The 13,742-nt window shown below is 43.3% G+C and overlaps 1 protein-coding gene across 16 annotated transcripts in view; it reads left to right on the plus strand.

Annotated features, from left to right (window-relative positions):
* Window positions 1–13,742, plus strand: part of PCDH15 (protocadherin related 15) — a 599,229-nt gene that overhangs the window by 461,202 nt on the left and 124,285 nt on the right. For 15 of the 16 annotated variants that reach the window (XM_062580806.1, XM_062580810.1, XM_062580818.1 and 12 more), the window contains 2 exons: window positions 2,213–2,321; window positions 6,533–6,645. In XM_062580806.1, coding sequence (XP_062436790.1) covers window positions 2,213–2,321; window positions 6,533–6,645 — 222 coding nt within the window. Of the gene's footprint in view, window positions 1–2,212; window positions 2,322–4,049; window positions 4,081–6,532; window positions 6,646–13,742 lie in introns of those variants that run through there. The other variant, XM_062580816.1, reaches the window with a different exon arrangement.

Below are 13,742 nucleotides of genomic sequence, written 5' to 3' on the forward strand. Positions count from 1 at the left end.
TTCCCCTTTGCTCGGAGACTCCTTATAATGTCCTTGCTATTCTTTCAAAATACTACAGCTACTACTGAGCTCTCTCTCTCTCTTTTATTTTTTTTTTTTTATTTTTTTTTTTAATCCCTTGGCCCTGCGGACTCTCTAGCAGGTTCCCCGTGACAGCTCTGTTCGCAGAAGGATTTCTTTTCTTTATTACTTGGGATATCGTTTGCAACTTGGGTTTTCAGTTCTTTTGGGTGTCCTGTGTGTTCTGCTGTGTTTAAACACCTCAAAGCCTATTAAGACCAAAACCAGCAATTGAGAGACCTCTCGCAAAATGGGGGGGGGGGGGGGGGGGAACAAACAAAACAAAAGTATTTTATTTTTTGTCGATCGATTCCTTTGCCTTTCTGCAAGGACGCACCCGCCTTGGTCTGCAAGGGATGGCTTGAAACAACGAGCGAACGCTGGCGACGCGGTAGAGCAGAACGCTTCGGTGAAGCCCGCAAAAATAAAGTAATACGGAACCTCATTTTGCACTTGTAGCGCCAGATTGTTTGCACGCTCGTGTGAAAACGGTCGTTTGGTCGGACATGAAATATTTCTACTGCAAAGCCACGTAACCCCTGAGAAAAGGATATCGCTACTTCCCTATGCAGTCATCTTCACAGTGATTTCTGTTAGTCTCAAAGCGTGTTTTGACGGCAGAGTTTTAAAATGATTATTAAAAATCATCTATTCCCTGGCTGGAAAGAGCTTAGGCTCTTCCATATTAATGAATATAACGGCCACCTCGTGGGTGTGGTGATGCTTTTGTAGTTCCAATTTAAGCTTTAAATGCAAAAGTTACTTGCGCAATTGCAGTTAATCTTGTTGCCTGGTACCTTCCGGTTTCCGATCGTCCCGTTTCTGGGCGCGTACAGCACGTGGGAAAAGTTATGGGATAAAAATCTAACGGATTTCGCTCTTCATTCTCTCTTTTTCCTTGCTTCTGTCGAAGTTGAGGATTTAGGCTGCCTTTTCCAATGACAGCGTTTGTTCGGGGGTATGTTTTGAACTGTCGTCTGGGTTTGTCTGCGACTGCTTCAACTGTTACAGTCAATTTAAAATTGCCTTTTTTCCCCCCCCTCCCATCTCACCCCTTGGACACTTTTATGCATAATCTTAGCTCTCAGCATGGAACTTGTATGCACTCCTACAGCATTTTAAAAATTCAACTCTATGTCAAATATATCTTTTTCTCTCTCTGTATGCCTATTTTGAGCTCTTCTTCCTCATTACGATTTTAAGAGCTTAATTTTTTTTTTAAAGACTCAGAAGCAGCGACGGGCGGGTGATAAAGGACCTGGGTGGGTTATCGGGAGCCGTGAGAAAAGACCCGGAGCAGGGAGGAGCTGCGCGCGGGTCCCGAACCCAGTGCGAGGGAGCGGGTGAACCGGCGGAAAGGCAGTCGTGCTTCGGCGAGAGGGCTGAACGCTTCGGCCGTGCGGGTTGAAGCCGTGGGAGGAGGAGGAGGAGGAGGAGGAAGAGCATCCACGCAGTGTCTCTGGCTGATGACGCGGCCAAGGTTACTGAACTAGGAGACTTTCCGAAAGCGCTCAAAGCAACGGCGAGGGCTAAACGCCGTTGACGTGCGAGGTGAAGGAGCCGGCGTACAAACGGTACGACGTGGAAATCTGTGGGTTGGCACGGAAATTCTGGTCTCGCTTTCCGGTTGCCTGGTCAGTGGGCGAGATCGCTCCGCTTCCAGCTGATAACCCGAACGTTTGCGACGGCCCTGGGGGGTTTTCAAAGGTAGTGGCCTTTGCGGTACCTGTGCTTGGGCTTGCTTTCTCTTGCGGTAGGTATTTCTGGTATTTCTGCCATTTTAGGTTCTGATGATTTTTCACGTGGAATTTACATTCGTGTTTTTTTTCACAGTAGCATGGTTGAGCACTTGCTTAAACGTTTTCAAGCTTAGGACCTTCCCGTGGAGCTGCCATTTTAATATAAAATGTATCTAAAAGAAAAAGATCGCAGCAGAAGCAAGCGTGTTGCCTACTTGATTTCAAAAGGGACGTGTATGGTAATTACACACTTACGAGTGCTTTTTCTCCAGCAATTTCAGTGAATACCCTTTTCGGCAGGATGTTTTTTTATTAAATCTGAAGACCTGCATGTAGCGGCTTTGTAAATCTGTGTTTCGAGTCTAATTCTTTTTTTTTTAATTTATTATTATTTTTTTCCCCTCCCATTTCAGGCACGTGTGAATCCTATCAATGTCACTCCACCGATACAAGCCATAGATCAGGACCGAAACATCCAGCCTCCTTCGGACCGACCGGGCATCCTCTATTCCATCCTAGTTGGTTGGTGTCTGCTCCTCTTGCTATCACTCACTTTATTATGACCGGCCCGAGAAAGATTAACTGGGAGAGTGGAAACCTAATAAAAATTCACACTGGGGTTAGTGGGATGTTTGAAATCATTGTTCTACCTGTTTACGCTTAATTGCAATTTTCAGATGGCTGCATTATTTATTATTATTTATTCAGGTTAGATTCAGAATTACCTGCTATGGCCAAGGGAGCGGCACAGCAAGTAAAACGAGATGCCTCTCTGTGCTCCTGGCTTTACTGTGATGCCTTTTTCACTCGCAGGTGCAAAGGCGCCCTGAGAGATGCCATAGAAAGGCAATTAGAGCAAATTTCCTCCTTTTGGCACAGAGCAATTTCAAGCGTCTCACCGCATCTGCCTTTCACTTTGCTGCCTGTGATCTTGCATGCTTTCCCCTTGTATTTTAGCATTTGTGTCGCTGTCTGCAGCATTTTCTGGCCACTGAGGAATGCAGTTCTGGAAAAAGTTTGAAGGTATCCGCCTTGCAGTGGGATGTCTGACATTCAGCTATTTATTTCCCCCCCTTTTGCATTTATTTCCGGTTGACGAACTTGTGTGATTCAATAGTGGAAAGGCCTTAAGCAATGTTTTTATTAGGTTTGATGGTTATTTATAAGTGCAGCTCTTCAGCTATGCGCCCCAAGTACAGCATGTAGTCGCCCCCCCCCCTTTTTTTTTTTAAGTTCTTTGTGTGACTTGCAATGTTCATTATGAGTTAACTTTGTATAAAAAAAAAAAAAGTGTTTCGTAAATCTTTGTTATTTTTAATGTTTACATCATTGTCTTGAGGGAAATAATTCAGAAAGTTTTATTATAGGAGCAGTTTTATTTTTTATTTCTTGAATTGTTCATTAGAAAGGCCATTTTTGCCATGGTCTTCCAAAGGATTCCTTTTTAGATTTAAAATCCATCTTCATTTTTGCCAGCACACGATACTATTTATATTAGAGTCTTTATCACGGAATATGTTAAATAGTTTCACAGGAAATAGCCTTTGCAGATATTTCTTGCTATAGGGATTTTCCTTTACTTTAGATCTGAACGTAGTTCTTCCTTATACCTTCATATATGTCCTTTTTTAAAAAAAAAAAAAAATGCTGGAAGGTCTGAACTAAGAGAGAATAAGCTGCTTAACTGAATGAGAGATTGATTTTGAATTTTATTTGCCTTGACTGAGTGTTAATTTGGTGGTTCTTCCTCTCTGCTCACCTTTCTTTCACCTTCACATCTCTGCACCAAGGCAAGAGCTGGCGTATGTCTAGGGCCCTGTGAATGCCTCCTGTGATGATAAGTTGGCATGTCTTTCTCAGCGTCTTCAAAATCTGCAGTAGAGAAGCCTTCCTTTTAACAAAGCCCGGCATCGCTGCGGTGATAACCCGCACTTCTTGATGTGGCTTGCTAACCTAACCCTTAACTGCAGAGTAAGGTCTCTGCTTGGCAAGCTTTCGAGCTAACTAGCCCTTGAAGCGTTCAGGCACGTGCTTCGGCGCGGCTTTCACCCGAGCTAGTGGCCTTTCCAGGGAGGAGGCTACAGGGACCCTCTTGAGTTGCAAGAACGACCCTGGTTCTCCAGCAATTTGTTGACAAGGAATTGGACTGGCTCCGCGTGACGAAGCAGGACACCCGTGGAAGTCTCGTTGCGCATTGGCGTGAGCGTGGCACTGCTGAAGGCAGAAGCGACTTGAGGGTAGGGCGCTCCAGAAAAGAAGAAGTTGCTGAAGCACGTTACCGGTGCGTTGTTTTCTGCTTGCTCGCTGCTTCTGAGTGCGGTCTTCTCAAATCTGAGAGGCGGTGTATCAAGGTGCCTAAACGTGCCTGTTCAGGTATTAATGCACTGGCATGGATAAAATGATGGAAGATTAGGCCTGCACATTCTTGAGGGTCATCCTAAAGATTAGAGACTAGAGTACTCCTAAGATTGTTGTCTTCTGCTTGAAGTATTAGTTAATGGACCGGATGAAAGTTCTTTTCACAGAGTGGTTGAGGTTGGAAGGGACCTCTGGAGATCATCTAGTTCAACCCCCCTGCTCAAGCAGGGTCACTTAGAGCACATTGCACAGGATCGTATCCGGGTGGGTTTTAAACATCTTCAGGGATGGAGACTCCACAACCACCCTGGGCAACCTGCTCAGACAACCTGCTCAGTCACCCTCCAAAAGAAGTACCTTGCAAAGTACAGTCAAGTATGTCACCAGGGAAGAGTTCAGGAGCAACTGGAGTTGGGGCATTTTCATGTTCACAAGCTTGATGTTTGGAATTTTTCTTCCTCCCTCATGCTCTTTGTTTTCCACTCATTGACTTTTGAGGAACATAAGTATGTTTCGGTTTTAATTACTGCACGTAAGTTTGGGCAGTAACTCTGAGAGAGCTCATGAGTTTCTAAAAGTAGTTTCTAATCATTCCTCTTCAAAGACGAACAACCACAGCACTGTTTACCAGAAAAGCGTGGGGCTTTCTGCCCTGTTTATATTGGATTGAGGATTTGGCACAGCAATATTTGTCTTGCTCTCACGGCAGCTTTAAGATCTAGAAACTCGTGGGCTCAGAGGACTTGCTGGGGCTTTTATACCATCCAGAAAGAGTGTTTTCTGCCTCTCAGCTGCTGCATGGGATGACGCCTAGACCCAAAATGACTCCGAGATCTTAGACCTTGAATCCGTATTTTGGGTTTTCTGATGCTTTTAATAATACTGATAAGCTGCGAGATGTCAGAGTTCACGCTGTTTCTAAACACTTCTGCTTTCTGAGCTCTGCTCAGATTTGTGCTCTCACACCTCCCTAGCTGAGGAGCAGCCTAGCTCAGGAAAAGTCAGGCAGGTAGACTGAAATGACTTGGGGTGAGACGTGGCGATTAGCCTAAACAAGGCTGAGGCAGTTTTCTGCTAGAGCAACCTGATGCACAAATGAAGAGAGGACGTACTATGATTTTTAGAGAACTATGATGTGGTCTCTGTCCCTGGTAGGCGAGAGATCGTGTTGCTGAGTGGTATCCCCCATGCTTATGGCTTCATCCAGCCTTGGCAATTCATGCTCCACCGTTGCTATGCTTTTGTATGCTTTCTTTGAGCATCAGCTGGCTTTAAATCACTGTAGCTTAGCTCTCTCCTCCTGTATTTGTGATGCTAGAGCCTGTCAGCTTGAGCAAGGACACTGCCACCCCCATCCTCCTGTGGTCCACCTGGATCTCGTTGAGTTTACACATGGCCTTTGCCTCTGGTCGCTTCTGTTTTAACCGGTTTGGAGAGTATCCTGGAAACACAGTGCCATGAAGGCACTGTTGACTGCTGACAGTACATGGAAGCCGTTAGACAAATACTCGTTTCATCTGGTGCCTCCTCCTCGATGAGGAACTTCTTGGAGACTTTTCTAAGACAATGTATGCTTTTACCAGATACATTATTAAAAATGTATTCAAGAGCTTGCCCATAGTGGTAGCAAGATAGAACGTATTTTATCTGCGTATTTCTAACTGCCCAGACATTTGCAATTTAAAATATTTTTCAGAGGAGGAATGTACAATCTAAAAAGCTCAACTGGCTGTTTTTTTCCAGCACTTTAAAGCAATGTTTGTAAACTATGTGTCTCGCCACCTATGAGCAATGGTATGGCTCTGTTGAACCCGATGGTAAAAATTTATATCACGTCACCTCACTTTATTTTCTTTGTTTAAGTATATGGATGCAAAAAAGAAAAAAATTGTTCTTAGTGTTCTTTGCTTTGACTGATGCTTCCACGTACGTCCAGTGATTCTTCAGGTGAAATATTTTGAGAAGCTAAAGAGAAAAAAATCTCAGTGGTATACATTTAGGAAGTTGGGTTTCACGAATAGGGAGGCCAGAAGCGGAAGATCTTTTCTCCACGTGTCCTCATCACTTACCGCATCACCTCCTGGAACCTGGGAGGCAGAACTGCAACCGTTTGTCAGTGTGTTTGGGCTTCTGTTGTTAGCTGGGTGTTCCCAGCTGAGAAGAATCTTCAGGTTTGGAGGGAGTAAGGTAATAACGATGATAGTAAGCACATAATATTTGTAATAATACTACGTTACGTGTATGCATTGCGTAGTATCTCCAAGATAATAGGATTAGGTTTGCGATGACTACTGAATGAAATTGGTAGACTGTTTACCTGAATCTTTTGGAAATGTTACCTTTCTTTCGGTTGAAACCTCGATGCCTTTTTGCAGGTACTCCTGAAGACTATCCCCGGTACTTCCACATGAATCTTACCACGGCTGTGCTAACGCTCCTGAAGCCAATCAACAGGGATCTGCACCAGAAGTTTGACCTGGTGATTAAGGTAATTTTGACGGAGTTTTCCTTTCCACATACTTGTGCAAACCGTTTAGTAACAACAACAACAACAAAAAACTCTACAGAAAAGGGGGGATGGGCCCATTTGGGGGTTTTTTGTTTGTTTGTTTTTTTAACTGTCAGGCATCAATTAACAGAAAAATGTAGTCCTGTGGGAGAAGGATGTTGAAGTGTTTCTGAAAAGGGAATGAAGCATGATTTGTTACATTTCAGATTGTATTAATATCATACAAACAAACTGTATGGTGCCGCTTGTGCGTTTGCTTTTTATTAATTCTGTTGACTTGAGAAAGCACTTGTTTTATATTTCATGTGTTTCCTCCAGTTCGCTTCCCATGCTGAAGAATCACAGGGATGCGGATAATTACCGGAGCCCTGAGTATGGGAGCAAGGAGGAGACGGGAAATAAAAGCTCATCCCACACCTCGTAGTAATTCTTTGATTGAAGGTTGATTCAAAACGGAGCAGCTGGCTCCAGAACTCTGCTTCCAAATAAATAATAAAAAAAAAACCCTCCTGAAAAATGCAGAGCGCTTGGCGCCTTCAGCTCCTATTGATGGGAAGAGGCGTAAACCAGCGCTGTGGAGTTGGCCTTCCCTAAATCTCCTATCGATAAAGAGTCTAATTTCCTTTCTGTTTCATAAATACTATTCTCCCCTTAATTCCGCAGTTGTAACTTGATACCAATCTGCAGCTCTTAACTGAGCCATGCAATCAAAGCATGTATCAGTCAGTTTTGAAGAGTGTCTTTATAGCAAAATCTCAAAACATATCTTCATCTCGTTACTGAGTCGCAGTTTTGCAAGCTTGAAATAATTTCAGTGTTCGCTGTGTTCTTTGCCAATTTGAGGATTAAGAATGGGTGATAATATCCATGCGTAATTACTAAACATGTTGAGCATGTTCAGTCTAGTAAGCTATTAATTTTACTTGGAGTAAAATCCTTTGAAGAGGTTAGGTTTGCTGCAGGTGGAATTTGCGTGAAGGGACTGCAAAAATCAGTTCAGCAAAGATGGATTTCTAATGACACTAGGGTAGAATTACATTTGCACCTTTTGGAGGCTGTCTGGAGTTGTCCCTACAGCTGTTTTCTAATGCCACAGAAGATTGTATAGGGTTTGACATATTTATTGGTAGGCAGAGGAGCAAGGAGGAGAGTAAGGAATGCAATAGTCCAAAGTAGTGAATCACTTGTGCGTTTTCCAGCACGTTTTAACCAGACTGAAAAGTGGATATTCCTAGCTGCAGTGTACTTTAACAAAGGAATGGCTCTCTCTGTGTGTGTATGTATCTGTATCTATTTATATATTTGTATTTATATCATCACACGCTATCATAAACCTGGGCACGAGCTTTTTTTTCTAGTCTCCTGCAGTACATGCAATAACTGTGCATACAGCTGGGAAAAGGTTAAGGCTTGCCTGAAGCGATATGCTTGGGCAGCAAGAGGCTTGCCATCATCTCTCAGAAATAATCTGATTAGGGGTTTATCCTTCCTCCTTCAATGTGGAAGCCAAAAGTATTTCTTTCAATCATCTGGAGGGGGTGGGGGGAGTGATGACCTGCCTTTTGGGTCTTGGGATGAGGAGGGATAAGAAGGGGAATGCAAACAAGACTTGGGTGCGGGCTGCTTCCACAACTGCCGCTTTGGCCTGCGAAATGCCGCTTCTGCGGGCAAAAGCGTGCCGAGGGGAGAGCAGAGCAGAGCAAAGCAAAGCCACATGCAATAGTTGGCAGTGGAAGAAGAAAAAAGGAGCTTTTGCATTTTAATGGGGTTGAACAGCAAAAAAAGGGGCAAAGTCAACGAGCAGGAAGCAAAGAGGGACAACGTCAAACTTTTCATTGGTATTTGCATGCTGAGTGTTAGTTATAATTTGCGTTAATATTCCTGCGGGTAAGAAGTGCTTTCTGTAGGTAATCATATTCTGTCTAATACCAGTTGCATTATGCCGAAGACTAAATGTGCTTAGAGAGCCAACAAAGTATTAATGACTGGAAACACTGCGCTACAGAGGATTCGACACATCTGTAAAAGGCCAGATTGCGAGAAAATTACTCGTACTGAGCGTTAATTCATTCCCTAGGTGCTCACGTGCTTTCCGAAGGGTCTGTGGCAAAGGGATTAGACCTCGCCACGAGGACTGCTAGTCCAGCCCAAAGACTGCATGTTGCTCTGTTGCATGCAGAGAGTTGGGGGGGAAATTATCGCTAGGAAATCGTGCATAATTTTTGCTCAATTACCAAAAAAAAAAAAAAAAACACCACTTAATTTAAAACCATCCTGGTTTCTTAGATTATTTCAGTGTCTTGTAGACCAAAAAGCGAGTATGTGTGTATGTAAATAATGTTGTCTACTGCAAGCATAGGAATTTCTGCATCACTGTTAAGACCCCAAAAGGTCCTACTAAAGACACTGACAGTAATGCAGAGTAAAATTCGTAGCGTAGTGTTGGGATATTTTATTTCTTGGTAGAGAATTAATCACACAAGCTTTTGGTGCTGTAAACATTACTGCCTCTGGAAATGGATATACAGGGGCTCAGGGGATAAGCAAAGACTAAGGCTGAGTCAAATCATTTTTTTTAAAGGACTAACTAGAGAAGTGCTTAGACTATTTCTGTCAAACTGCTGCAAAAAAGAGTACATTAAACACAGGTCTTCCCATAAAGACCGAGCACGTACTTCTGTGTGCGTGTTTATGCAAGTACTTAAAGATTTTATGAATCGTTGTAATTCTGTATGTCAGGTAGATGTTTTCTCTCTAACAACAAAACAAATTAAGACATGGAGAAGAGGGATTAACTAAGATGCTGTGAGAAAATGGCATTGGATCTGTTACGAACAGGTTTGTAACAGGTATGTTGCAAGCAAGGTCTATTAAAAAACATACAACTTTTGGAGCTTGTCCGTGTTTTAAGTGGCATTTTAATTCCATCGAATTCTCTGGACTAAAATCTCTCCCCTTCTGATTTTACGTGCTGAGAGCAAATTGATTAGTCTTTGAGCCAGGGACCGTGATGGAAAAGCGATACGGGTTTGTCCCTCGATCGCGCCACGGTAAGAACGAAAGAAGCTTAAACCGGAATAATCTGTAATTGCGTGGTCGAGGAACTCTGTGTCGTGGTAGGCTGGAGATCCTACAGCAGCTGTTTTCTTAGCAGCTGTTACATAGCAACCTCGTAATACACGCCGCATGTCACCTCTGGTTCTCCAGCACGCAAATGTTGCGGTGGGTTGGCATCCAAAAATTAAGAAAGAATCCAGGTTTATGTGCATTCAATGTTGTTACAGAAGCTATAGAAGTTTTAACGGAGAAAAAAAAAAGACTGGAAATATTTTGAGGCGACAGAAATACAAGTATAGCTTTTCACTTTTCAGTGATATCTCTCTGCGCTACCTGGAAAAAACAGTGCTCCCAAATTTCTGCAGCATGAGGAAAATGTATGCATATCAGGTTGAAAATCAGAGTAGGAATTTTATTTCTCTTGCAAGAATTCATCTTCCAGATTTAACGGCATGGGGTTACTTGCATTAATGGTTAAAAAAACTTGTTGAGTAGTGTAACCTGAGATTGGAAAAACAGAGGGAAGTTTTTAGTCTCAGGTAGACACATACATACTGGGAAAAATCAATTAATAACTTAGTTTTAAAGTATGTTTTTGTACGGTCTCTTCAGTTAATTCTTAAAGCACTGTTACATTTGCAGTTGTGCCGGATTCATATAAACTCATTAAAATCTCCAATTATATTAAAGAAAAAAAAGAGGGGGAAATAGGCTTCCTAGCCTCAAATGACATTTGTAGCCTGAGTTGTAATAAGAATTTTCCTTGCATCTGAGCGTTTTGCAACTCTCGTGGAATAGCTTCTTACAGAATAGAATTGCTTTGTGTCACGGTCACTTAGGTTTTTTGGTGTCTTCTTAACACTGTTGGTAGCAGAAGCATGCTTCAACGCTGGGCAGTAGTATTGCTGAATATTTTCAAAAATGTGGTTACAAATTGTTTTTCTCAAGAGTCTGTTACCCCCAGGTGATAGTCAGACTGGCATTAACCTCCTGGCAGGCGACAGCGCAGAAACAGTCCTATAGCGGTGTTCCACTTCCATGTTGTGTAGGTGGTAGCAGAAGGTCAACGCATGGTGTCAGGAGTTCAAAAAACTCTTAGAAATCCCAGCACTGCAAGAAAATTGGTTTGGGGTCCAATTCTGCAAGAAGTGATGTTGAACTTCCCAGCAGCACCATCTACTTTGTTTACTCTCCTGCCTTGCAGCTTTGAATGGAGTGGGACTTTCAATTTTTAGACGGCCTTTTTTTTTTTTTTTATCTTTTTTTTTTTTTATCTTTTTTTCCCCCCAGTTAGTTGTGGCATTGCTATAGGATGCGCCTGGCGAAAGTATACCTGAACAATTTTGGGTGAGCCTGATCTTGTACGCCTGTTACTTGCCCACCCCGAGAGCTGGCCACTACTCCGTTCTGATGGAGAACGCTCTGATGGATCAGAGGGAGATGTCCCCGGCTGTAGTTGAGCCGTCAGAGTTTGCAACGTGCATGATTTTCACTGGTGATGGATCTCAGCGGAGAAGACAGAAAGCGATACTCTGCTATCGCACTCCCTGGAGGTTAATTGGTTTCTCTGTTCTTGTTGGGAATTTCATTGATCTGTTCTGGCCCTTGCTCTCTGGGCTATTGAGAACTTTCCTGAATGACATGGAAAGAACTGGGCATAGTTTCAGCAACTGTCGTAAGATGAAAATGTGGATAAATGTCCCCTTGAGAGGCAAAAAGTAAATTGGATGTATGCCATAGGTTTTTTTTATGCTACGTTCATTGAACAAAGCTTTTTTTTTCCTGTTCTGAGTGGAGATACAGGGAGACAGAGCATTGAGCATGTTTTAGCAGTCAATGGCAAGTGCAGAGGGCACTTTTTTATTTTTTATTTTTCTACAACGGAGGTAGATCATCAAGCACAGCGCTCTGTGGGGACCCTGTGCTTTTCTGAACTTGGGAGTGATTTCAAAGGGAGTTGAAATGCTGAAATAGCAAAGTTTGATCCTGACTTCTTACAGAATCACAGAATGCCTGAGATTGGAAGGCACCTCTGGAGATCCTAGTTCCACCACCCTGCTCAAAGCAAGGTCAGCTGGAGCAGGTTGCTCAGGGCTATGCCTGGTTGGGTTTTGAGCAACTCCAGAGTTGGAAATTGCAGAACTTCTCTGGGCAGCCCTGCTCCACTGTTTGACCACCAGCATTGTGAGAAAGCTTTTTCTTATGTTTAAATAGGATTTCATGTATTTCATTTTGTGCCCATTGCCTCTTGCCCTGTGACTGGGCACTCCTGAGAAGAGTCTGGTTCTCTCTTCTTTACACCTTCCCGTCAGGTGTTTATACACCTCAATAAGATCTCCCAAGCCTTCTCTTCTCCATGGTGAGCAGTCTCAGCTCTGTCAGCTTTTCATGTGAGCTGCTCCAATCCCTTGATCATTTTTATGGCCCTACTGCAGTCTCACTCCAGTCTGTCCATGTGTCTCTTGGATGCTGTTGGCTGCCTTTGCCCCAGGGGTGCATTGCTAGCTCTATCTCAAAAAAGGTAGAGGATGAAAGTAGGTTCAGATCAGGGAAGGAAGGATGAATATATGATAGAATGACATGATTATGAGAGTGAAGAGGAGTCGGTAGTTCACTGTCTCTTACGATGCTTGAAATAGGAGTTACCAAATGCAGCAGGCAGGTGGCAAGTTCAAAGCAAACAGCAGAGGGTTGTTCTTCTAGTGTAGTTTATCTGTGGGGTGCTTTGACAGGCACTGGTGGAGGTGCTGAAAGCTCTCATGTGACAAAGGGGAGGCTGGGCAAGTTCATCATAGAAAAGTCCTTGGTATAAGGAGAAATCCAGAGTACCTGTGGCTCAGGAAATCTCGGAGCTGCAAGTTGTCAGCAGCCAGGAGGTTGTCCCAAGAAGCATTGCTGTAAGCTGCCTCTGTACTTACCTTCTTCTCTGGCTGCTATCTTGGGCTGCAGTTGTAAACAGGATTTTGCACTAGCCGGATTATTGGTTTGACCTTGTTTAGTTGTTCGTGTGATCCTCTTTTCTTACGGGTTTGGTATGGTAGCAGCCTGGGAGAAGACATGCAGGAGTTGAGGCTCACTAGACTAGAGAGCCATGCACTGCTGCTACAGAAATTGTGCCAAGTCCATGATTTTGTAACTGAAAAAGTCCTTAATTATCTGCCTTTTTTCATCACATCAGAAACTTCATATATGCAGGGTTTTTAAAAAGTTTTATGTGTCACCCTCCAGCTCCTTTCATGCCATTTCTGTCTCTTGGCCTCCATGTACCATTGACCCTTATTTGTCACTTTTGTTCAGGTTAGCTGTGATTTTCCTCCATCTTCCAATGTTTCTCAAAAAAATATATTTTCCTCCATTTAAGAGGATTTATGCCTATTCTTTGGTCTTCTAAGTTTTTCAGTGGTTACAAGTAAGGATTTCAGCAAGAAGAGTAATGCCTCTTTTGCTTTGGTGTAATCAACGTGACAAATCTGTTGTCGTTGGAGTATATAATGCAAATATCAAAACATTTACCTGAGCTACGTGTGCGGACTGCAGTGTCAAGGCTTCCTAGAGATATCCATGGAGGTGGTCTCCTTTGAGGTTCTGGTGCAAGGGTACGGATGCGAACGGGAAGCATCGGGCGGTCGCTGCGCCTTCGAACAGATCGCGAGCTGAGCCGACGAGAGCGCTGTTGTGCTCGCGGCAGAAGAGTAGAACCGAGAGAAGATGAAACTTATTTTCATCGAGCAGTCGCTCGGTCCGCTTTCTGCCGATGAAGAAATCTTCAGAATCGTTAGCTTGGCGGAACTGCAGTAGGTGTAAGTACGATAACTGCATTTTAACTTGGCTTTTCACACGGTCTCCCTGTACGTGAACTCAGTTATATTCAGTTACTTCCTTTGACTTATCGCTATCAAAAAAAAAAAAAAAAAAAAGCATAGCCAATCCAAGTAGTCCAGAAATTTCTGTTCCCTTCGAGGTAGCCTTTTTATCTTTGTTAAGCATAATGTGGTGGTGAGCTCCGAGGCAGAAATGAA

Source organism: Rhea pennata, chromosome 7 (genome assembly GCF_028389875.1).
Source record: "Rhea pennata isolate bPtePen1 chromosome 7, bPtePen1.pri, whole genome shotgun sequence".
In the NCBI taxonomy this organism is placed as follows: Eukaryota; Metazoa; Chordata; class Aves; order Rheiformes; family Rheidae; genus Rhea; species Rhea pennata.